General features: G+C 34.5%; 1 protein-coding gene across 1 annotated transcript; it reads left to right on the top strand.

Annotated features, from left to right (window-relative positions):
- The first annotated feature begins 520 nt into the window (after positions 1-520).
- On the top strand, positions 521-23082 carry ARL5B (ARF like GTPase 5B). The gene is made up of 6 exons (XM_081228993.1): positions 521-811; positions 12916-12976; positions 14539-14686; positions 17156-17239; positions 18557-18708; positions 20882-23082. The coding sequence occupies exons 1-6, from the start codon at positions 763-765 to the stop codon at positions 20928-20930; spliced, it is 543 nt and encodes a 180-aa protein (XP_081085119.1). The 5' UTR covers positions 521-762; the 3' UTR covers positions 20931-23082.
- Positions 23083-27007: the final 3925 nt, after the last annotated feature.

Genomic DNA, 27007 nt, shown 5'->3' with positions numbered 1-27007 from the left:
GCTGAACTCTGTGGCTACTGGCATTCCATGGATCGTCTCGCAATCAATTCTATCCAGAACTAAGAATCACGGCAGAACCCCAAGCCTGCTCGCCAGCCTGAACTGGGTGATAGTTGAGAAAAAACACCCCCCACTTTTGTGCAGCAAACGGCGGCTACTCAGAGTAACTGCAGTCTGTCTCCAGGTTTAGGGGCCAGGGATGCACCTGCTAGACAGCAGAAACTCAAGAAAGGGAACCAGCAACCGCTTCTAAACAGGAGGACGAGGGAAGAAATGCTCACCCAGGGAAACTCCGGGACTCCCACGCACACCCCCACCTTCCACCCCTCTGGCAGCTCGGAGCCCGCCCACCGGAAGTAAAACTGAGGAAACGCTACTTCGAAGGAGTGGGCTGACGTAAGCGCGCCGACTTCCGGCCCCGTCCTTCCGGAGATGGGTGGTCCTGGGATAGGGAGGGGAGGCGGAGCGGAGGCGGGGCTTGGGGCTGGTTGAGGCTCTGGTGGGTAGGTGGGTTCAGACCGAAGGGACTACGGGTCGGCGTTGGGCTCAGTGGACTCGAACAAAGGACTCTCGGGCAGGGACTCGGCACGGCGTTTTCTGACGGATAGCTGAGCGGCCGATCGCGGCTTCTCCGCCAACCAGTGCTGTCGCCGCGTGGTCCCAGTCGGCTTCTCCTTGGTTCCCCACGGCCAGCGCCGCGGTGGGGGGCCCGGCGCAGCGGCACCTGCTGCTGAGGGAACCCCGTGGCCCGCCCAGGTGCTCATGATGGGGCTGATCTTCGCTAAACTGTGGAGCCTCTTCTGTAACCAAGGTGAGAAGGATGGAGCTGCGCAACGGCTCGAATCCGAGGCAGAGGGTCTAGCCGCCGAAGGGGACAGCCGAGGGGAGACAGGTTTCTAGGTGGACACAAACGTTCTGAGACTCAGAGAAGTGACTTAGTCGAGGTGGGTAGAAACTCACTATTTTAGGCTGGAAGAAGGTGCAACGTGATGGTTGGGAGAAATGGAATGTCAGAAGAGGGGGCATTTGGTGTCCCTGGATCCAAACCAAGAATTTGGGGATTTTAGCGAAGGAAAGCGGAAAGCACCTAATGATACCCGGAGGCACTTGGAGGGCCTTTTCCACCTCTATTAAGCATCCTAAGTCTTGCCCCAGGATAAGTGTCCACCCAGAAAGCAATCAACTTTCTTTTTTTAATTACTAATGCTGCTTTGTTTTGCGCCCTATTTAAGCCAGTGCGCCTTCACGTTCTCTGATTTCGCCTGCTTTCCAGGACTCCGGAATGAGTTGTCCTATTGAGATACACCGGTTTCTGGAAATCTTCGTCCTAAACCCTTTATTCCTTTCTTCGATGCTGGAAAACGAAATGCTTTTGGTTCTATGTAGGATATTGCGTATCCGTAATTAGTCTAGAACTGGTTCTCAGACGTCTAAAAGTTGCAAGTCCAAAGGGCCAAGAAGTTGTAAAACCTGTTCTGAGTCAGAGTGAATGAGATGTGATGGCTTCTGAGCAGAGAAAATACCCAGACAAAAAGGGCCGGGAATAGGTAAAGTTTTAGGCATTCTTTTAACGGAGTGTCTTCTCAGTAACTGAAACCAGTTTTAAAACTCAAAATAGTTTCATTTTGCATTTAATACCCGGGCGTAATAAAAGCCAGTGTTTTATGATGATACCAATTTGTTACTGCTAAGGCGGTATTTTTTCTCTGGATTTAAGAAGTTATGAACAGAATGAAATGGTTTTAGTCACTTGTTCCGTAGGTCGATAAGAATACTAAAATAGTCTTTTTCAAGGTTACAAGTTAATAAAGATAGATATATGCATACGCATATACACGTATACACATATGTGTATAAACGAAATTACTGCAGATAGCACTTACCAAGTGATTTCAAAGTGGCCAGAGTTTAACTCCATATAGATATTATCCATACATTTAATACATTTTTTTCAGTAGTTTATATTTTCTAATCCTTGTTACATGAATTTACTATGTAAAGAAGCTTTTTAAGACATGTTTAAAAGTATAAAGATGAATAATCACCTGCTTATCTTTTCCCATAGTTTAAGAAATAAAACATTACCAAAGTCGTTGGTCCTCCCTGTGTAACTTGTCCCATTCCCTTTTCTCTCCTCTCTGTTTTATTACTGTTGTTTATCTTTTTGTTTTTGGTGGGTTTTTTTAGGCTTTCTTAATCAGACTAGAAGGGAATGAAGGATGTAGAGGGAAAATTCGGCAGATGATGAAAGACATTCATGGGCTACTCCTGTAGTCACATAATTGTTTAGTCCTCTTAAATCCCCATTACTGTTGAGAATTTTTCTTTCCCTTTAACTTCCTTGTTGAAAATTTAGAACTACATAGTGGTTATTCTGTCATTTTATTCCCATTTATTCATGCAACTAACATTTAGTCATAGGCCATAACCCAGTCATCAGAGTTAGGCCTAGGAGACGCAAAGGTTAAAATACAGAAAAGTTACATATAACTTGCTCTCAAAATACTCAAGAATCAGTAAATGAGACAGGTTGGGGAAAAAAAGATGCAGCATGGTAAATTATTTCACAGGTATGTATAAAAGCATGGTGATGGTCAACAAGAAGGAAGCGATTAATTTTTTCTCAGGTGGTTCCTGGAAGACTTCACAAAAAAAGGTATACTTGGACTTTAGCGATAAGTAGGTGTTTACAAGGCATGCTATGTTATTCTAGGCAGAAGGACTAATACGCAAATGGGAGAGGAATGAAATAGTTTGGTGCATTGAGGGAAGCTGAAAATAGTTTAGTTTGGCTGTATTTTAGTTTGCCTGTGGGGGAGTTAGAGGAGATGAGGTTGGAGAGGTAGCTAGGAGAACCAGATCACAGAGGGCCTTGTGTGTAGACTAAGACGTTGAACTGCAAGCCATGGGAGCCGCGCCATTAGAGTTTGGTCATGTATGTTGTTTTTAAAGCAGGGGAATAATGTGATCAGATTGATACTTTAGTCCTGTAGTTTTACTTTCTATATGTATCACCTGACAATCTCAGCATTTTCCATTTTTACCACTGTGACACATCTAATCCAGTGATACTCACATCACTCAGTCTTGGTCGCGTAGTATGCCCAACGCCCCACCTCAGATCAGTTAAATCAGAATGGGGTGGAGCGCCCTGGGCATCAATGCCAAGATGACTCAAATGTACAGGCAGAGTTGACGACGGCTTATATTACCTTAAATACTCCTTTCCCTTATCTTTCTTCCAACATTTTTTCCCTGTAGTATTTTAGAGCACCAAGCATCTTCTCATAAATTTGATACCTTTCTGGGAATAAGTATACTAAAAGCATGTATCGTCTAAATAAAGCTGTTACAAACTACGTTCTTAGTCTCTGTGATTTTGTATTGCTTGATTTTAAGCTAGAAGACATTACTTCAATGCACGTATCAGTTGAAGGAAATAATTTCCAAATCTGATTATCTTTTTAGACATTATTGTATATATCTTTGTGTTTGTTTATGTGTGTTGTACAGGCATACCTCAGAGATATTGTGGGTTCGGTTCCGGTCTACCAAAATAAAGTGAATACTGCAATAAAGCAAGTCACACAATTTCTTTTGGTTTCCCAGTGCATATAAACGTTATGTTTAGGCTATACTGCAGTCTATTAAATGTACAATAGCATTATGTCTAAAAAACAATGTACATAACTTAATTTAAGAATACTTTATTGCTAAAAATTGCTAGCTATCATCTGATAGCACACGGTTGCCACAAACCTTCAATTTGTAAAAAACGAAATATCTGCGAAGTGCAATAAAATGAGGTTATGCCTATATAAAATACATACGTGTATATCTATCTTTAGATTCACCTCAGAAGTTGAGCGTTCCTTTTTTTAAACTTCTTTTTAAACTTTCATAGACCTTGGTCTTTTTCTGTCAGTTATTTCTTGTTTTATCCAGAATTAAGAATGAATGGAATATGATTTTAATTGTAGTTCATTTTCAGAACCAAAAACAATGACATTTTAACTTAATTTCATTATCTCATCATTTCTTTCTCATTGGTGAATTTCGTGGTATCATTTTGAGCACTGATATCCAATTTGTATGTCATCGTATTGTTCTTCACTTCTGATGGCTTACATCTGATGTCTCCTGTTAGTATTCTGCTCTTAATTCTGTTCTTTTTGCTAGTTTCAAACACACCAAACTTAAACTTACCACTGTCTGCTCCGTTTTCCAGAACCCGCTTTATTCGTACCTTCAAATGGTTCAGACTTCTGATCAAATGTCACTCCTCAGAGAGCCCTTTCCTTCCCTGACCACTCTTACCTCCCCAACATTCAGTCTCTATGTCTTAACCCTTTGTTTTTCTGAGTAATGTTTATCACTACATGTAATCATATGATAAGTTTATTTGTTCACTTGTTGTCTCTTTCAATAGAAATAAACTCCTTGAGGCATGAACTTTGCCTTATTCGCTGTTGTATCCCCATTACAAAAGCTTTTGTTCAATTTTTTGTTTTGTTTTTCAAACATAAAAATTTTATATCGAAGTAACACATATTCTTTTTAAAAAGTTATATAATGCTAAAGTCTGAAAATGATGTGTGTTCGTCAGATCTTTTTAATCTCTTAACTTTTTTCCCAGCATATACTTCCACATTTCTGGATAATATACGTATGTGGAAATTTTAAACACTGTAATTTTTTTTTTTTAAGAATTGAGATATAATCAACAAATAACATTATATTTGTTATCCCAGTATAGTATTTTGACTTAATCCACACTCTGTCTTTTCATTTTTGTGACTATAAAGTTTTGTTACTACCGAGCCACAATGTGCTGTAATTATGTTTCCATTTTTTCTACAGCTTTTTCCCCCCTAGAGTAAATAATTATATCTCATTGCCTTAGTTTTCTTTGTACATTTGGCTAAGTCATTTCGTGCCATCCAAAAGCTCTCTGTACAGTTTACACACATCACACCTACCAGATGATTTATCCTTCCTACCCACCCCCTCAGTATTCCATCCTGCTCCAAATTGGACCTGTTTTTCCTCTGTGCCTGCCACACAGCTGTTCTGGACTTGTCTTTGCTATCATTCTAGGAATTTCCTTTGCTTTTCTGTTTTATTAGAACTTATGTTTTTCTTGCTTTACTCTTACTTTGATGAAATACATCCTTCAGAAATCTCCTGCAAAGTTGCCCAAAGTGGTCATTTTTTTTGTGATTCCAAATATCTGAAGATATATTAGTCTGTCCTCACTTTTGATTTATAATTGGGCTGGATATAGTTAAGTTGAAAACGTTTCTTTCAGAATTTTGAAGGTACTGTCATTGTCCTCCAGCTTCCAGTGTTGTGTTAAGACCAGTATCATTCTTTTCTGATTTTTTCCCTCTCTTTGTAGTAGATATTAGAATTTTCCATTTATCCCTGGTATTTTTAAATTTGAAAGAGGTGTGCCTTGTTGTGTCTTCATTCATTGGACCTTTTCAACACAAAGTTGCACCTTTTTCCATTGTAGGAATTCTTTCCTTCCTTCATCCCTCCCTCCCTCCCTTCCTTTCTTAAATTTAGGATTTCTTCCTCTACTTTTCTGGAAATCTTATTGGTCATATGGCACTAAATTGATTATCAATTATCCTCTTCCATTTTTCTGGCTCTTTTTGTTTGAGTTCTGGACTATTTCCTTTGTCTTCCAATCCTATTGACTATTTTCAGCTATCATAATTCTAATTTATAACAACTTTTTATTTGCTAAATTTTTTTATTCTTGTGGCGTTGCTTCATAATGCTATATCTTCTAAGTGTCTTAGTTGGGTTTTTTTTTTTCTGTTTCTATTTATTTTTATATTAGCCCTTCACACTGGAAGCTTTCCCCATAGATCTGTTATAAGTAATTCCATGCATGAATATACCACAGTTGTCTATTCATTTGCATCATGATGTTATAATATTGTGAAACTGTTAGATTGTTTTCTAAAGTGGTTATACCATTTGTATACTTTCACCAGCAACATTTGAGGCTTCGTTGCCAGTATTTTAATTTTAGCTATTCTGTTGGATGTGTACTGTTATTATCTCATTTTGGTTTTAATTTGCATTTCTGTGATGATTTTTGGGTGTTAAACACTTCTTCATGTGCTAATTGGCCATTTGTATATCTTCCTTTGCAAAATGTTCAAATCCTTTGTCAGTTTTTTTTGGGGGGGGTGTCAAAAAAGTTATTCTTTATAATTATTTCTATATCCCGGAATTGAGTCTTTTGTCAGATATGTTTTGTGAATATACCCCCATCCCCACCCCCAGCCTGTGGCTTCCCTATTCATTTTATTAATAGCGATTTTTGCTGAGTGGAAGTTTTTGGTTTTGGTGAAGTCTTAATTTCTCTCTATATTATTTTTGTTAATGGCTGTTACTTTCTGTGTCCTGTTCCTTTCATCTAGAAGCTTTAGCTTTTATGCTTAGGTCTGTGAGCTATCTCAGATTATTTTGAGGTTATGATATGAATAGGGGTTGGGCTTCATTATTTTTTTACATGGATAGCTGCTTGTCCCAGTATAATTTACTGAAGACTTTTCTTTACCAATGAATTACTTTGGAGTCTTGTTGAAACTCAGATGATTCTTATCTCTAGACTTTCTCTTCTCTTGTAGTGACTTCATGGTAAATTTTAAAGGTGGTGTCAGTCCCATCTTTGTTTTGTTAAATCTTTTCAAAGAAAAGATTTTAATTTTCTCTATTGTTTCTGTTTTCTAATTTACTAATTCTTGTTGTTTATTTCCTTCCGTCTGCTTACTTTGAGTTTGCTTTACTCCCCTCCCCCACCTTCTTAAGGGTTAGCTGGGTGTCATTGTTTTTGTTTCTTTTTCCTTTCATATATAAACAGCTGTAAATGTTCCTCTTAAGTACTGCCTTAGCTTTATTCCATAGATTTTAATATATTGTATTTCATTCAGTTGGAAACATTTAAAAAATTTTTTCTTTTTAATTTCTTCTTTGAACTATGGCTTATTTATGAGTGTTGTTATAGTTTCCACATATTTTTCTTGATAGATTATTTTTGGTTTCAAATTTAATTCCACTGTGGTCAGAAACATGCTCTGTAAGCTTTCCTTTTTTTTTCCCCCCAAATTTATTGAGGCTTTCTATAGTTCATCTAAATGGTCTGTTTTGGTGCATATACCATTTGCGCTTGAAAAGAATGTGCATTCTGCATTTGTCTGCAATGTTCTATAAATGTTTATTAGGTTAAGGTGGTTGTTAATATTGTTTAGATACTTTATATGTTTATGTGTATCTCTTATAGAGAGCATATGTTGGGATCTTGTTTATTTTGTCTAGTGTGAAATTCTCTCCCTTTTAATTGGAATGTTTATCCAATTTATTAGTGTGCTTAGATTTATGGCATGGTGAAATGTTAAGGTATACTGTTTTACCATTTGTTTTCTGTTTGTCCCATCTGTGTTTGTTTTGTTACTACTCTATTCTTCCTTTCCCACTTTCTTTTGGGTTGGCTGTTAATTTTTTTAAGAATTCTATTTTAATTAATTTATTGACTTTTTAAGCAATTCCTTTTCACATTATTTTTATGGTTCTTCTAGGGATTGCAACATGCGTTCTTACCTTTTTGCAGTCTACTTAGAGTTAATAATGTAACACTTGTAAAGTGTAAGAACCTTGAAACTGTATATGTAATTGCATACTCTCCTCCCTTGTCGTTTATAACCATACAGCTTACATGTTATTTGTATTGTATCTACATATGTTATAAACTGCACAATACAGTGTTATAATTTTCGCCGTAGACAATCACGTTCTTTAAAGTTTTAAGAGAGGGTAAAATTTTCTCTTATATTTACCCACATTACTATTTTTCATGTTTTGAATTTCCATCTTGTGAATTTCCTTTCAAGCTGAAGAACTCTACCATTTTTGTAGTGTGGTTTTGCAGGTAAATGAATTCTCTTAGTTTTCTTTTATCTGAAAATGTCTTTTTTTCCCCTTCATTCCTGAAATGTATTTTTGCTGAAAATAGCATCTTGGGTTGATTTTTTTTTTTTTAACTTCATAGGCCTGTAATTTCTTTATCTGTAAAATATGCAAGGTGGCCCAGGTCAGTAGTTCTGTGCATTTTTGGAGACCTGGGTTCCTCAAAGTTGCCATATAGGTAACACATTTGTTGATGAAGAAGTGGGAGAGAAGGAGTAGATCTCACGTTCTGCGGTCTCTTCTAAGCTATGATACTTTGTGATACTATAATTAGTATAATATAAGACAGAGTTTTATATAGCTCTCCTTTTTCTTTCTTTTTGTTCTCTCCAAGAGGCAGACTGCTCCTCGTTGCTGTCCAGGCCTTCAGGACTCAGATTGTGACATCATATCCTCTGACATTTTACTACCTACGTATTGCAATAATGCAAACTTATTTTCTGTAAATGCAATATTTCCAATTTTAAGTCACCAGATTTGGCATAGGGCATTTTTATTTGTTTAGTTATATAGTTGTTTACATACTCTGTGTTCACATAGGGCTTGTTCTCATTATGTAACAGTTTTAGTGCAGGTATTATGTATCTAGAAGGTAGCAATCCCTATTTCATGATATTTGGGTGGCTATCTTATATCTCAAAATTAAAAGTTAGTCATTTTATCATACATTTTAACAATATCCAATTTTTTTTTTTTTTTTTTTTTTTTTTTTTTTTTGCGGTAGGCGGGCCTCTCACTGTTGTGGCCTCTCCCCTTGCAGAGCACAGGCTCCGGACGCGCAGGCTCAGCAGCCATGGCTCACGGGCCTAGCCGCTCTGCGGCATGTGGGATCTTCCCAGACCGGGGCACGAACCCGTGTCCCCTGCATCGGCAGGCGGACTCTCAACCACTGCGCCACCAGGGAAGCCCAACAATATCCAATTTTAACATGATAAAATAAATGTTAACATATTATTTCACAGTTTATTAACACTGCCAATATTTAGTGCTTCTCTAATGCTTTTCTCATGTTAGTCTGTTTTCATTGTTTGGTATTCTGTACTAAAACTACAAATTCTATTTGTTTGGTTTCTGTACTAAAACTACAAACTGAGTTTATAAAAAAAATGTTTTTAATTGGGTAAAAGGAGAAACTTTTGTGTTTCTTTTCTACTTACTTTTTTTGAAGTTCCTTTTTCATCATTTTTCTTGTTAGCCATTTAACCTGTATTTGTCTACAAGCAAGTGAGCTTACTAATTTGCTTTGAAGCTTCATCCTGTAAAGGCATGTCTTTATGCCTTCCCTAAAAAAAGAAAAAGAAAAGTAAAGCCAACTTTTAAGGAAATCCAAGAGAATAAACACCAAAGCCAAGCCAATAGAGAAACTTATGTGTAAACACTTGGTCAAAATTAAACAAAAGCTCTGTGATGGGACCTTTTCCTTCATTTGATGTAAATAAACTTGCTTTGTGTTGGGCTCTGGAGATGCATCATTAGTAACACTGGAAATACTCTTCTCACACCTTTGTTATGAGGAGAGGTGCAGCTTGGTCTCCTGGAAGAGATTTCTCATGAAATAAGATGCCCAAAGTGACCATCTCATGGTGTGCAGACACATTTTTAAAACATTTGGATTCCTTATAACTCTGATTCTTATGGTAATGCTTAACCCAAAATTATTTAGCTATCCACAAATCATCTTAAATTGTACACACCCCGTCCCCAACACACACATTCCTACCCCTAAGCGTGGTCAGCCTATTACTCTAACATCATATTTTTTTTAATAATGCTATTGGTAAACATTGGGAAAAAGTAAATTTTCTATAGTTACATTTGTGAAGTCCATTCTAAATAAAGAATTTAGTATTATCCATGTTATAGTTTGCCCTCTTTAACGTTAACTGAGAAATAACTGTTTCAATCCATCAACTAAATATTTTGTTTTCATGGAGAGTAATTTGAAGAGTTGGAAGTTAAGAATATATGGCTTAGATATACATATTGAGGAGCAGTTGAAGTTGTAAAAGTATACAATTGTATAATTTTCTCCTCATAACTTTAGAAATTTCAATTTTAGTGAAATGGAAATCTCTGCTTCCTGCTCTGTAAATAAAAATGATGTTAAAACGTTTCATGTTCTTCTCAGTGGCAGCAATTCACAATGTGACCTTTGGCATAAAGCCTTTCTCACCTTAATTTGAGACTGACTTGAACCATACTGATATATTTTGAAAGTTTTTTTTTAACCTATTAGATAAATACATAATAAAACCATCTTTCCACATCTGCTTTAGTTAATTATGACAGGCAAAGGAAATTGTTTTATCAAAGCTACTTTATAGGAAATCACTCTGACAGTTACATAGCTTAGTTGATCTTTTGTGTTTCAGTACATAAAATAAGATTTATATATGGCCTGTTGATTATGCCCAACCAGAAAGACAGCAGTACAGAACAAGCACCCCTGTGTCATGTTTTTCAAGCATGAGGGCCCCCTTTTAACATCAAGTAATATGCACTACTGTGTGATCGTAGTTTTGCTTTTGGTATGTATTGATGTGAACATTTGATAGAGCACTGTGATTCAATAATACCTTCAAGAAACTTTATACTTGATTAATCTAGACACCACTTGGGGACATTTAAAGCAACATATTAATTTTATTTTCAATAAAAGGAGAATATGTGTCACTTTCCATATTTTTCTCATTGTTCCTTGAATAGGTAAAAACTTTACTAACATTTGTGAACTGAATGAAGTCTTTGGTCACTGACATACTCAAGTAGCAGCTAAGTACAACAGAGGCATTTGAAAAAAGAAGGAAGAATTACAGTTGTGCATAGAGTACAAACAGCTTTTATTTTGTACTTGGTTTTTTAGTAAATGCTCTTTGAACTTGATTTTACTCTTATTGTATAGATAATGTTAAAGACATTTTTCAAAGAAAAGATTTAAAATAAACTTCTGTTTATTTCATGCTTTTAAGCACTTAGCTGTTCCTTTACTGTTACTTTTTTATATAAACTCAATTTTAACATCAGAAGATAGGTCTCAGTTTACCTGAAGGATAGATATACCTACTTCATCATAAGACAGAGTTGAAATTTTGTGTTTTGTCTTAATTCCTAAACTTGCCTATCAATGAGAAGGACAAGTCACCTTAAAAAACCTTAAGTTAATCAAACATTTGAAACTTTAATGAAATTCATACTCTATCTACATTCAGGGTTTGTCATTCCTGACTTAGTTTAAACTGGGGACCAATCTTTCAAAATGATGCATTATTTATGAGTTTTACCATCACAGGCCTTCAGTACTGTGATCATCATTATAATACAAATGTGAAGCCAGGGGCAGGCATGTTTGAAAATGGCCCTGGTGTTCACTTGAGTTCAACAATGATGGTACTATCTGGTACTATCTTTCCATTCCCTCCTCCCAGCAGGAGTATCTGCACCCAGGTTGAGATTACCTTTATACTAGTGGCTTCCTTCTCAAGCCGCTGGGACCACGTGGTCTCCAGATCCTGGGTAGGTGGAGTTTCCAGCTGTCACCAAAATTTCACCAAAATTTAGAATGTTTGTTCCTCCACTGGTAAGAGTGCTCTCATTCTTACACTGTAAGGGACAGAAACAGGGCAACACTTCGATTGGCTCCATTAGAAATTAGGGGATACAAATCAAAAGAGTCAGAAAGAGAGAAGGATAATGAGTCATAATAAGCAAACAAGTTTTGTTTCTTTTTTTACAAAGTAGCTCCTGCCATAGTGAAAATAGCCCTTCCAGAGGACCATGTCATTTGTCCTGCATTAATATAGACAGTGCCTACAGCATGCAGGTCATGAGAAGATAGAAAGATGGTTTGTCATATAAGAACTTGTCTGTGAACTATGGCTCCTCTTTTTGACTGATGCAATATTGATACTCTGGGAATATCAGCTGATATTTGATTAGATGTATAATCAGAATTTTGATATTCATCAGAGGTTAACAGGAGCAGCAGGGATCTGGTATGAAATGTGTCAGATTCACTACAAATCAGTTGATTATGTGCAGAGGTTCTTATGGTGACTTCCTTGCATACCCTGCTGAGTTTCCCTAGTAACTTTTTAAGCATTCTGTCCTGGGGAAGAGGAATCTTCAATATATTCCGTACAGTTTAAAATCTAGAAAAGATGACCTCTGAGTTCTAAGGATGTTTCAAAATGTCTACCAAGTAACAGAATAATTAGATGGGCCTTAAAAATCCTTAGGAAAGAAACCATACTTTTAGCCCATGGCACCAGAGGAGGGAACTGAAGAGGTTTTTGTTGTATACAAAGAGTGGAAACAGTATCTGCTTAAAAGAGTTATAAAACCCAGATTGAAAAATCCTTGAAGACTAAGTAATTGCTTATTTATCTGTAAATTAATGGAAGGAATGAAAACTGGTTGAAATTATGTGTCTTATTATTGACAGGGAAAACTCTTTAGTTTTATGTTTTCAATTGCATTTTAAAGTGAAAAGAAAAAATCTTGGTACATTTAGGTAGGAAGACATCTGGCTGTAAAAACAACTTGATAAAAAGCTAATGTGATTGGTAGGGCAAGCAGGTGTGTAAAACACTTTTTTTTTTTACTTACATTTTAAGTCATAATATCTCGTCAAGTTTAGTATTTGGGCTTTTCCCCCCAAATTCAGCAAAAGTGACAAAGTTCTCTTGTGCCTCCCTCTTAGCCATCTCCCTCATTCTTTTATGAGAGATAGATAGAGAACGCCATAATAGATTGCCTCACTTAAGGCAAGTAGCCTTGACATCATGAAGTTCTCTTTATTTCTGGTATCTTATTCCAGGAATAAATATCCAGTGAGTGATTCTCATTAGAGAGCTAACTAATAATCATTGTTGAAAGCATGTAATTGAAGTATGCAGCAGTATTAAATGCTTATGGTTTGCTTTCTTTTTGTAGAACACAAAGTAATTATAGTGGGACTGGATAACGCAGGGAAAACCACCATTCTTTATCAATTGTAAGTATGGGTGTTTATTTAAACAGTTTTTATTTTTGTTATTGGAGCTAATTTTGTATCATTAATAAGAATGAGATACCATTATAATATAATGGGAAAACTTAAACACATGGTTTTGTGTTTTACCAAACACAAAATTTATTAAAAAGGTAAACTGCTGTATGTTTGGTACAGTCAAAAACACTCATCTTTTCCAGCCTTGAAAGAAAAAATTAATATTAAACTAAAAATAAATGAAGCACACATTCTAGTGCTGGAAGGAAGGAATAAAGTACATTTCGCTTAGTTCTTCCCCCTCTGAAGTCCATGTAAATAGACTGATATCGATCTAGGAAGCTATTGTTACTCTCCTAATAGTTCTGGAATTCTTTAACATACCCAGACTTGTCAAATCAAAAGAAATGCAGATCGCCCCTGAAAATATTGCTTTGGTAGCTTGCAACAGGAAGAGGCTTGAGACTTTCAGAGAAATACATTAATACTTGAAGGAAATTTTTTAACAGCCACTTGTGAGACCACCTCCCATTATCCTTTCAGTGCCAATGAAATGATCCTTGTTAAACAGTGGAAATGGATCTGTGTCCCAGGCATTTAACAAATAGTTATAAAATACAGTGCTCCATTGTGTGTCTTATCTCTTCCCACCTCATCTTAAGTACATCAGCTGACAGCTCTCCAGAAATACTTCACTTAAGCAGTGCTTAATGTTTTTTTCAGCTACCCTGCTAAAAAGCCACGAACTTATGGCTTGTTGTTTCAGAGTTGAATAACTACTTGTTTTTCTTTAAAACATTCATTCATTGGCCATTATGTAATTTAATATGACACAGCCTTTGGACATTAGAAATAAACATTTCAGAAACCTGTCATTGTTGAAATAATTTTGCACACAGCTTCAAAAATACATATATTAAACCCAAGGGAGAGTTGCAGGCTTCTTCCAACATAGTACTGACATGTTATAGGCAAATATGTATTTGTTGAATTAATTAATGTAGCTTAACCAATGAATATGATAATACATGTGATATGAGCATCAGTGTTCTAAATAAATTTTCATTTGCCCATAGACTGTAGTTTTGGTTAATAGGCATGCACTGATTTTTATGGTTGAGCTAAGTGTCTTTTCTCACATAGACAGTCTTTAAAATGATAGCCTACTATTCAGTGGTTACTACTTTGCAAGTGTTGATGACACAGTCACCTGGAAACTTGCTCTTTCAGGATGGGGGATTGGTTCTGCTCTAACCGATAACAGGGCATGGGGTTATTAGCATTTTGGCCATGAAAATGCAAACTCACACCACGCTGTTCCCTTCTATCCAGATCAAGCCTGTAGTTTATTCCATTAAAAGAACAAAAAAACTGCCTTTCTTCAGGAGTTGTTCTTTGTCTAGGTATTTGTTTGCACAAATGTTCTCCAAGGTTCTAGTTGTGTTGCTAGTGATTACCATCATTGGTGCAGGTAAGGAAGGTTGATTCGTATAAAAATACAGAGATAAAACTTGCTTCAGGTTCTCAAGATTTATAAAAGAGTTTTTATGGTGTCTGTCTTTTAACAGCTTAATGAATGAAGTGGTTCATACATCTCCAACCATAGGAAGCAATGTTGAAGAAATAGTTGTGAAGAACACTCATTTTCTTATGTGGGATATTGGTGGTCAAGAGTCACTGCGATCATCCTGGAACACGTATTACTCAAACACAGAGGTATACTAAAGTTACTTCCGAATTTGAATGAAAAGAACTAAGGGGTAAACCCAGAAGACAGGCTGTACATAAGGCATAGTGACAGTTCCCTTTTAATAAGATCATTTTTTGTAAGGAATTTGAGGTTTTCAAATAAAAGAAAAAAGGCAAGTCAGAAGAGTAATGGGAGCTATTATTAGTGGAGTGCTTACTGTTGTCAGGCTCTCTCAATTCATCCTCAGGGCAATACTATAATATCTCCATTGTTGGAGAAAGCAGACACTAAGATAAATTATATAACCTTTCCCAACTTTATAAGAGGCCCTACTTAGTTAGAGGAGGAATAAAATATTTAAAGCATAATTTAATATAGGATTTTCAAATAACATGAATTGCACATTCAAATTTTTGGTGAGATTATAATTAAAAAGCAAATGATTTGCAAGCCATCCCCCTAGCATTCTTTGTCACTTATTTTCATCATTGGAGTCAACCCAGGGCACAAATCTGGAATATCTTCTATATCTGTTTTTATTTCTTCTCAGATTTTTTTTTTTAAACCATGCAGTGCTAGCGAGAGAGGTTTATCTTCAGGAATACTAATACACAATTGCATCTATAATTTTTCTTTACAAAGAGGTACCAAACCAATTACTTTTTTATAATGAAACCTCTTAAAAATTGAGGTTTTTTTTTTTTTTTTTTGAGGGGGATTGCGGAGGAGGTGGAAGTGTTGATGCAAGGAATTTTTGGTGAATAAGTTGCCTTTTAAAATAAAAAACATGTATTCCTCTAGATTTATATTGTAATAGCCTATGTGTATGTGTGTATATATTCCAGTGCAGTGTATGACTGGTCAAACCAGATGGCATATCAGATAATCAGCAGCTGTGGCAGCACTTAATTTTTTTTCTATTTGCGGGGGAGAATAGGTTGGTAAGCTAATATTTATCGTTATAGGTTAGTTTAATATATATTTCTACAGTAAAATAATGTTCTGAAACTAAAATGTGTTAGAGAGTGAGGGAAGAACAACATTTTAGCATAACTTATTTTTTCAGAGCTCAGAATTAACCCCAAGTGTGAAAAGACCAGTTATCTTTGGTGAATAGGTCAAAGTTGGTTCTAACTGATCCCTGTATATTGATAGCATTACTAAATGGTAGTTTTTTGAAATTGTCAACACTCTAGAAGATTTCACATGGATCCAGAAAGACGTACATTGTTAGTGACGCCATTAATATGAAATGTTCTTATAAACGATTTCTACAAGAATATCAGAAATACTACAAAGATCCTTTGACCTTTCATGTAGCACACCAGCATGGCACATAGCATTTGCAGTCTTAGATTCCAGGTAGGGATCTTATCTATGTGGTGTTTCTCCGACCACTTTGTTCACCCTACTAATCTTGCTTCTTAAATTCTTTGCATGGAGGCATCATCCAAAAGCTGAAATGTCTCCCTTTTAATACAGCAAGTTACAGTTGTTGACTAATTTCTGACATCTTCCTCTCATTAACTTAACAGAGTTACTTCCCCATATTCTGTCTATTCTGACTTTGCCATGTTTCTTATATTTATCCCCTCTATTTTCTTTCCTTTTATCCCTTTCTAAGCCCTTGTTAGTTTATATTCAGGTTACTCTAGTTGTCTCTTTCCCTAATTGTAGTCATTTGAACAATCTGATTCTACCCTTCCTGTCTGTTTATTTTACTCACTCCTATAACCCTCAAAACCATTTAATCTCATTTCTTAACTTTTTCTTCTGCATAAAATGTTCAATTTAGGGGCCCTTTCGCACTGTATCTTCTTATTTTTCTTATCAAAGATGCTTTATTTTGAATGTGTAACACACCTTTTTTCATTTACACCATTAACAATAGCTTTCTCCTGTTCTCTTTGTGCTCTTAATTTCACCTGCATCTTCTTTAGAGCATTATTAACACCCAAGTATATATATGTTTCTATTTAGCACAGTTTTCTTGCCTTTTTATTGTTGATATTTTATGTAAAAATGTCTTAATTCATTAGTTGTTTTAAAAATGTGTTTCTCTTTTTCTTTGAAACTAACTTCTTTCTAATAGGCAGGAGACTGTCTTAAATAATTATTGTTTGCTTGAATGACTACAGAGTACTTTTAAGTTTTAGTGAAAATAAATTACTGTGACTTTCTTTTTAAACATTACTTTTTTTAACCTGCATTTAAAAAGAAATCTTAGTACATATTAGGGCGTATTATATATTCAAACATCACCTTTTCCAGCATGGTTTTTATTTGTTGAAGTTGTGAGTTATTTTTCTTATTAACATTTGGATTTTACTGCTTGATGTGATTCAGTATAATATAAACTCTTTATGATGAAAAAGCAGTGGACCATTTTATAGTGATGATGTTGTCATAATAGAAAGTACTTCTAGCACTTAGAGTAGTTTTGCAGAAAACTTCAACATCCCATTTAATTTTCTTTCTTTTTACTTGTCTTCTAGTTCATCATTCTTGTGGTTGACAGCATTGACAGGGAACGACTAGCTATTACGAAAGAAGAATTATATAGAATGTTGGCTCACGAGGTAAATTTTGAAAAGCAAACATAAAACAAATGGAGTAAGGTATCTGTACAGTGGTTTAGCTTTTTCACAAAGATCAATGTCCTCTGCTGTTGATTATTTCATCATTAACAAAGTTTTATATATCAAATTGATGAAAGTCATGAGGTCAAAATTTTTTAATACTTTTTCAAACTTAAGAAAACCCAACACATTAATTTGGAGACATACCATTACTGAAAATATTTTTCTAAGTTAAAACTACTTAGTCATGCCTTTAAAAGTCTGATAAATTGAGGCAAGAGAAAGGAAAATTTAAGGTTGTTTTCCTCCCTACAGTTTATAATAACTGAAAATTCTTTAGTGAATAATTTGGGATCACTTAATTCTAAATAGTTCATATATACGAAAGACTTAGATAATAAAACACATTCATGCACCCACTAGTCAACATAAGATATTAATTATCTTATGAGACCTCTTCAATCTGATTTCCTTCCCTTGTCTCTCAGAGAATCCTAAAAGAATTCCACCATCCTAAAAGTAGTGATTATTATTCCTGTGTGTATTTTTATCTTTTTACTACATTTTTATGTACTTGTCAGTTCTACAGAATATTATATTTCATGTTCATAAAACTTTATATGATGGTAGTGTGTGTGTGTGTGTGTGTGTGTGTGTGTAATCTTTTTGTAACTTGGTTTTGGAGGGTTTTTGCACAACACTGTGATTTATCCATGGTAGTATGTACAACTTTAGCTCATTCCTTTTAACAACTACATAGTATTTCACTGTAAGAAGATATTTGATCTGTTCTTCTATTAATGAACATTTAAGTTACTTCTAATGTTTTGATAGTATAAACAATTCTGCAGTGAACGTTAATCACTGAGCTTAGGTCGTACAAAGACTTTAGTAAGTATTGCCCAGCCCTTACCTTCAGTACTCTCCTTTAAATTTTGGAGAAATTCTGTAGTATTTGGCAGTGTATACTATATTTGCCTATTAGAATATTGCTTGTATAGTTTTAAGTCATTATTTCAGATTCAGGTTTATTTTACTTTTAGTTTGACCCATTTGGCCCAATAGTAGAAAAATAATTTTTAATATCTAGTTTATATTAATCTGTCTTTGTTAGAGTAAATCATTAAATCATGGTTATTTGAGGTCATTTATTTTTATTTCAACAAAATTTTTATATTACATAGTAGTGCCTGATTATTTTAAAGTAGAAAGATTTCATTGTAATTGTTCAGTAGGGCATATTTTATCCTCCTGCTTCATTACTTTAATTTGAATTGTGATATTTCACATATTAGAAATATGTCATGTTGATTGCAGGATTTACGGAAAGCTGCAGTCCTTATCTTCGCCAATAAACAGGATATGAAAGGGTGTATGACAGCAGCTGAAATCTCTAAATACCTCACCCTCAGTTCAATTAAGGATCATCCATGGCACATTCAGTCCTGCTGTGCTTTAACAGGAGAAGGGTAAGTACTCATCAGTGTGAGCGGAGGTATGACTTCTTTCAAATTTCTTGCAACTTTTTTCGGCCAACTTTCTTTCTTCTTTGAATCCTGTTCCATTTTTGTTTTTAAAGATAGTTTTTATATTGTGTCTCAGGTTTACAAGGTTGGAATAATTTTAGTCAATTACTATTGTTAAATTACAATTTAACAAAGTTACTGACAAATTTTTTGTAACGTTTAGTGTAAATGGAATGTTTCACCAAAAAAGGGCAAGAACAAACTTTTGAATTAAGTTTTCACAGTCTAGATTTTCAGTTGTTGTTCATTTCTTGCTTTTATCATTCACTAACTGGGAAAAAACTGTAATGTCACCTGAATGAAAGAGGAAGCTTCAAAAAATTTCACGTTTTCTGCAAGGGCTTAATTAAGCCTAAACTCCCAGCTTTCCACAAGAGTGTGTTTTCTTTATTATCAGGAGTCATTTTGGGAGGCATGCTTCTAAACAACAAACATTGTAAGATAAATGCCATTCTAATGTATTCCTCCTTTCCTAAGAATTTGAGTTTGGACATAGTAGGCTAAGGAGAACCCAGTGTGTTATATACGGTTTACCCAGTTTATGTCTAGGAACTTATTTATCTTCAAATCAAACTGACCTTCTCATTATTTCTCATACTAGAAATAGCTTGTAATATAATAGCTGTATGTTGACTTTTTTGACCTGTACTTTTAAGACTAGGCCATAAGCACTCCATTCTTTAGCATTTAGGAGAGTAGGGTGAAATTCCTGCCGTCTTTCTATAGTGGTTTCAGTTTAGTTAATCTTTTTTTTTCATAAATAAGCATTTATTTATTAATAAATCTTAATATTAAACGTAAGTACTCAGTGCTAGTGCTGGGTTCTGGGATCATCAAAATGAATAAGATCTCATCTGTATTCACAGTCTGATGAATTCACAGTCTGATGGTTCAAAAAAGGGAAACATTACAATAGCCAAGACATGGAAACAACCTAAATGTCCATCGACAGATGCATGGACAAAGAAGATGTGGTACATAGTACTCAGCCATTAAAAAGAATGGAATAGTACTCAGCCATTAAAAAGAATGAAATAATGCCCTTTGTAGCAACATGGATGGACCTAGAGATTATCATACTAAGAGAAGTCAGACAGAGAAAGACAAATATCATATGATATCACTAATATGTGGAATCTAAAATACAATACAAATCAACATATCTACAAAACAAAAATAGACTCACAGATATAGAGAACAGACTTGTGGCTGCCAAGGTGGTGGGGAGGGAGGGAATGAGAGTTTGGGGTTAGCAGAGGCAAACTAATATATATAGGATGGATATATATAGGATGGATAAACGACAAGGTCCTACTGTATAGCACAGGGAACTATTATATATTCAATATTCTGTGACAGACCATGGTGGAAAAGAATATGAAAAAATTTATATATATGTATATATCTGGGTCACTTTGCTGTACGGAAGAAAGTAACACAACATTGTAAATCAACTATACTTTAGTAAAATTAAAATTAAAAAAAAGGGGGAATCAGGCCAGACAGAGAAGTGTCGTTGTAAAAATGTATACTGCGTCCAAATCTTGGTGCCTCCATCTTCTGGCCATGGAATGGCTGTAGCTCTTTGCACAAGTTTCCAAGGAGGAGGAGCAGGGAGGCGGCATCACATCAGGATCAGCAGAGGCCTGATCTGGGCAAGGTGGCTGCAGCGTGGGAGACCTCTGGCTGGTCATTCAGCCACGCGGCCACCATTTTCTCCCGCATCCATTCACCAAGCCACCAAGCACGCAGTGCGACATCCGGGCACACCTCGCCAGTGGGAGCAGAGACCCCCGAACCCCGCGCCCCCAGTTTAGTTAATCTTAAGGTGGGGGCGGGATAGTTATAGTCTTAATGGCAAAACCCCCAAAGCTGTATCTTCAAGATGAGACTAAAGCAGTTTCCCACAATTCTCAACTGATTAGTATCATTTTGTTTGTATAATCTTACACTTAGAAAGTCTACTTATTATAGTGTTACCTGAATGTTGGCAGTTAAATGTATGAATAATTATTGTAGTACCGACTTCTGCGTAAGACTTAAAAATAATAAGTATACTTTCAATTTTTAAGTATAAAGTTTTTCATTTTGAAAATACTTTTGTCTTTTGTTTCAGGTTATGCCAAGGTCTAGAGTGGATGACCTCCCGGATTGGTGTGAGATAACTTTTTGCTCGAAAGAGACTCTCTATTTATTCTGTGACATGAACATTTTTCCTAGTACCTTTGGCTGCTAAGGCAGCAGCATGTTTAATTTATAACAACACAAACCTCTATGAGCAACACTTGAATCAAGTGCAGCTGAACTGGAACATAAAAGATTTTTTCTTAACTTTTTTTTTAATGCACTAATCTTCAGTTGGATGAACATAATGTATAACTATTTTCAGCAACAGAATTCTTCTGACTGCTTATTCTAATTATTCAACGACTGCCTTGTAAGAAATGTTTATCATATGTTTAATGTTTTCTGAAGTATTGTAATAACTTTAATGACCAGTTTCTTTCATTTCTTGACTGCCCCCTCCCCCCCACCAGATAATTACTGGCTTGACAGAGCAGTAGTGGAAATTATCAGGTACTGTTTGCAAACTTACCCAGCACTAAATATTTGCTCCCTCTGTAAACTACTTATCTTTTGGACAGAACTTATTGTAAATGAGAAAGAAATATGCCTAGAAGATATATATTTAAGGGGGAGGATGAAACATCATGAGAATTGCCTTTAAATGAGTTAATTTCCCCCACATTATTGCTAGTCATGGAATAATTTTAAGTTCTATTAGCATGGAAATTAAGTAGGCTATTTATCTAAAAGAATTAAGTTCACTTTTCTGCCTGTAGCACAGGATTAGTTTTGGTTAAAAACCAATCAAAATAAAATATTTATTTCAAAGCCCAACTTTGATAGTAAATATTTTGAATAAATCTGGTATTTTTAAGAATGTCACATTATTCAATGCATATATAACAATTGGAAGTTACTAAAGCATACCAGCACTAAAATTAAAACAAGACACTTGGAATATATTTTACTATCAATTACAAACAACTTTATTATCAGCAAAAATTTCAACTATTCAGTTTGCAAGGGGCACCACATCTGCTTTGGGCAATAGCTAAAGCAGCAATACAAACAGTTCATTTTATTTCTTAGAATTTGAAATTGTGTCTATTACAGCATTTCTACCACCAGCAGTATATTACTTAAAAAACCATATGGCTTTCCTTGAATTTGTTTGAGGTTGTAGTGTAATAGGCTTGAAACAACTGACATTTGTATAATTATGCCTCATGTTCTAAAATCTTTTGCTGGATAATAGGAAACTGCTGAATTTAATCATGGCTTTTAAAATATTACTATGAGACTCAAGTTTAATACACTAACAACTTAAAAAATTTTTAAAGAGTTAAAAACTCATAATCTAGCAAAAGTATACTTATTGGATAGCATTAAAACATTTTCAAGGCAGTCGTCTAATACGAACAATAATCTAAATAGTGCATACCTTAAGAGGGAGGACAGGTATTGTAATTTTGATCCTCTTTATTTCAAATGTGTGATTTTGCTATTATGAAAGGGATAAAACACATACATAGAGAATAATACTTTATTTTTGCAGTATTTTTCTTTCATCTGGGTCAAAAATAGGATTCAGTGTTCACAAGAACATCAGTACCTGTTCAAAAGTGATACTTTAATTTTAATATTTTTTGTCATAAGTTGGTTTAAATTTTGCTGTTTTCAGTTATACTTGATTTATTATATTTAGTCTAATTAATTTAGTTGAATGTGGTAGCATTTTTCTGATTTCTGTTTAGTGGTAGCACACCCTGGAACTGGAAATGAGCAGAGGAAAGCTTTCTGGGCTTTGGGAAGCAGTTGTTCATTAACCTTGTTCTGAACCTTTTTCTTAGTGATTCTATACCAGGTAGAGGATAAATTTTGTTTTTAATATAATGCATAATCAAGAACATGAGAGAAAAGCAGACATTCAATATGGATGCTTTGTGGTGTGTATGTGGTGGTGGGGCAGGAGAAATTATGATAGCACACTTTGCCAGAATTTCTATCCTGGTTGTATAGTTTAGCCATGAATACTGAGGATAATTCTCTGAATTCTGTCCTGAGAAAAATCATATTTAATATTCCTGTATTTCTTGTTATTATGAAATCTTTCTTGTATCTAATAAGATTGGCTGGCTCCATTTTCTTCTGTCAAATTATATGGTTATTTTTTTATATTACCGCATCAGCATTATATTGAAAGTGTTAATAGTTGATTGTATTTTGTCAAACTACTAGTATAAACTCAAGTTTTCAATTTGATTTTTAAAATACAATTTGTTTTATTTTCTAAATCCTTTTTGAAAAACAGTTTGTTGTTTTTGGATTAGAAATAATTTATGTTAGCTGTGTGTTGAAGATTAAATCAACATCCAACTAGGTTTTGTGCCAACGATTGCGAAAGTTCAATTAGAAAATTCATGTAAGACTTTTTAAAAGTATTTTATAGGTTCTCATTAGATATTTCCTCTTACAGTAATATGAAAACTGATTACCCTTTACTCCAAGAGAATGTTTTGACTCAAGCACGTATCTAACAAAAAAGCATTGATTCTGACATTTATTGAAAATCAACCAACTATAAGATATTGTCTGATGAAAAATGTAAATTTGTGATTAGTGCCTTTATTCATATTTTGAGATAAGTTCTCAATTTTGTATTATACCTGTTCTTTAGAAGTCATATTAGCAGGTAATTAATTTAACAATGAAATAGTTCAGCTTTCACCCTCCCCAATCAATCCCTCAATTGCCTAGCGAAGTTTCTAATAAGTGGTGGAAAGCAGGGGATCCACCCATGTTACTTTTGGGAGATTATTCTACATTTTGTTTTTAATTTGAAGATAAAGAAACTAAATTTTAACAAACCTTTTGTTATAACTAAAATGTAACTGCTACCCTCGTAAGTTCAAGGCATTTTTCTTAATTTTGAACATGTTGCGTTCTTCATATTTAAACCCATCTTTCTTATTGAAGCCCATCTGAGAACTCTTAGAATTAATAAGCCCTTTTATATGGGAACATACTGCATATTTTGTATTGTTAGTATAATTTAACTCCTTAAAATTTGAAATAATATATCTATAATCTATTGAATAACATGATTAAATACAAAGTTTTGCTTTTAGGTTCTTTGGTAGTATGCTTAAAGGTATAATTTTATTCTATATTCATTAGAGGAATGATACTAAATTGAAATTTCATTGTTAAAGATCATTTTTGAAATGGATGCTACTTCTGTAGCTGTAGTCATTTTGATTAAGCATAAATTAACTTTCATTACCTATAGCATAAAGAGAAAATAATTATTTTCCTATGGAAACAGTGAGTGATATAGGCAGTGCTGTAAACATTATTCTCTGAAGAGTTATGGGGAGTCACAAGGCAAAGAAAATTTTAAAACAATAAAAGCTTTATTTTAAAAAAACTATTTTTGATGTAGTATCCTAGGACAAATTATAAATGGAATTGTCTCTGACTAGCACTCATTTAATTCTTAACTATGTAAAACAATACCAGTAGAAAAAATGTACTGGTATTAGACCTAGAATAGATGAATTCCATTGACATTTATCTTTGAAGACCAACTTAATGAGCCTAACTTTTCATCTATGGCTTTGGATCCAAAACATTTCATATCTAGTTCCCTTCTAAAGGATCTTTTATATTTTGTCAGGGTAAAGTCACTTCAAGATACAGCATGATGACTTGTATCCAGTAGAATATTGTGCTGGCTATCTAAAGAAGTAGGTTTGAATCTTAATTTGGCCGTGACCTGTTTTACCTTAGACAATTACTGTTGTTCATGGCCTTCCTACTATTTTTCCCATACTGAGGAACTTAAACTAGAACACCAACACATCTTTTGGCTTTAAAATCCTGAACCTTTATACACTACTACTAAAAACTAAAGAACACACACAAAAAACAAAAAAACCAAACCAAATGAGGGAAAGACATGTAATATGAAATTACATTTATTTTTATCTATTATTTGATTCCCACCTCATTATCATTTCATTTAGTATATGAATACAAATAAGAAAACAAAGCATCAACTAGTAACTGCTACTCCACTTAAATTGAGCTAATAGTTAATGACAATGCAAATAAGAAAATAAGCCATATTGCTAAGAAGATGATACTTAATTTACTTATAAAACACCGGTGTATATTGGAAATACTCTCTTCTAGAAAATATCTTGCTTGTTTTCCTGGCTTTTACTAACTGGATGCAAGTGGTTAGTTTGTTCAGAGTTTATTGGCTTTAGAGGCTGCCCCAAGCTCCAGTTCTGTTTGACTTTCCAGTACTGAAAAGGATAGTGCAGTGAGGATGTCAATATTTTACAAATGTCTGTGTAAATCTGGAAGTAGTTTATATTCAAGGTTAGTTTTTTCTGTAATGTCTCATCCTTATTCATTTAGCATTATTGTGAAGACTGAAATCTAAAAGCCAGTTTCCCAAAAAAGTATTTTTTAGGAGTTTCAGGTAACCAGAGCTAAATAGAGAAGGCCAATAAAAAAAATCTTTTTTCAGCTACTTTGTTTTAAATTTAAAGTAGAAAAAATATTGTGTTCCACAGACCTAAAATCAGCTTTAAATGTATACGGTCTAGTGAAATGTTTGGGAAATGTTAATTGGAGATTTAGAGGCATACCTAGAAACAAAAGTCAAAGAACTTGACAGTAAAGATTAATACGAGATAAAAAATCTTCAATCGAAAATTTGAATGAAAACACTGAATTGCCCCCATTCAAGGACTTAAAATTACTAGAAAATTCAGTCTTTTACTATAGAACTGGATGGCCTATATTATTTTTAATGTGACCAAAGGACTGAAGACTGATCAGGTTTCTAGAATTTGGGAGTGTAGTCAGAGAGTGGCACCTTTTGCATTTTTATAAACCAGTAATCTACCTTCTTCCCTAGAAATGGAGAAATAATAAAATGTTCTGTGCATATCTTTTGGAATAGAAAACAAAATTCTAGAAGAATGGAAATGTTCTCTTGCACAAACTTGTAAAATTTTAATTAAAAAATTACCTCATTTTTCATTCCATAAGGTGCTTTGCTCCAGTCTGTGGGATGTTGCACAATCCCATAAAAATCCCCTTCACCCAAACTGTATTTGAAATATGCAAAATTCACAACTAAGGGATAGCATTCTTTGGAGTTTTTGTTTTCTTTTACTCTTGTTTACCACTAGCAGGGCTAACATGGTGTAGCAAATCCACATACTGTCTTCATTAAAGCACATGGGCAAGTGCATAGTCAATATTTAATCAGTTTAATTAAAATCAAGTAAGGGAAAGGAAAAACTCTAAACTTTGATTGATTTTATTATACTGTGAATATATTTCCATCAGTGTTGGTAAGATATCAAATGACTATCAGTTGGTGTTGGTTATGTTTATAATTTATTTGCATATTTTAGCCCTTTTCATAAGAGACTATAATCATTTTAATCTTCTTACATTTTCCTTCAGGAAATGCAGGGATTCTACAGCCCCTATTTTGTTCTCTTGGAGTAAACTGTTCAGTGTAGTTATGAAAACTTTTCATTTTGACTTTTTTAAAAAGTTGAGCTGCTATGTCATTAAAAGTGTGAAATAAAATGACGGTTATGATATTTCCAATTATGTAATAGTTATAAATTTTACCCTATTCATCTATTGTACAGAGCATGGTTAAAAAAACTAAAACTAAAACTAAAAGCAGTTACAGCCTTGCTCTTGCGATTGTTCTATCAGAATATAATGATTATAATTACACATTGCCATCTTAACATAAATTGGTGCTTTAGAGCATTAAAGAGGAAACAGCAGGCCCTATATACTTCTTGCCTCAGAATGTAAAACTACATTAAAGTATCTCTTTATATTTATGTTCATTTCTTAAGGTTTAAATACAAATTATTGTTATCCATCAAGCTTCAGGCTTTCTGCAAACACTGTAACAATATCTTAGCTAATCAGCTTGGTCAAATGAAGATGGTGTCAATAAGGCCAAAATTATGAATTGGATCTCTCTGGGGGCCCCCTGGTATTGTACAGAGGGAAAAAATGTCTTTCAGAGCCACAAACTGTGCTTCTTAAACCCAACCAAACAACTGAGATGTGTGCTGTTGGTTCAATATATAAGCATTAATAAAAGTAAAAGAACAAACAAATTAAT

Source organism: Mesoplodon bidens, assembly GCF_964165515.1.
Source record: "Mesoplodon bidens genome assembly, chromosome: 3".
In the NCBI taxonomy this organism is placed as follows: Eukaryota; Metazoa; Chordata; class Mammalia; order Artiodactyla; family Ziphiidae; genus Mesoplodon; species Mesoplodon bidens.
This window is presented reverse-complemented; position numbering and strand designations above follow the sequence as displayed.

Coding starts and splice junctions, on each gene's coding strand:
- ARL5B (XM_081228993.1), top strand. CDS start 763: ATGATGGGGCTGATCTTCGCTAAACTGTGGAGCCTCTTCTGTAACCAA. Junction 14,687..17,155: donor CGTATTACTCAAACACAGAG/GTATACTAAAGT, acceptor CTTGTCTTCTAG/TTCATCATTCTTGTGGTTGA. Junction 18,709..20,881: donor TGTGCTTTAACAGGAGAAGG/GTAAGTACTCAT, acceptor CTTTTGTTTCAG/GTTATGCCAAGGTCTAGAGT.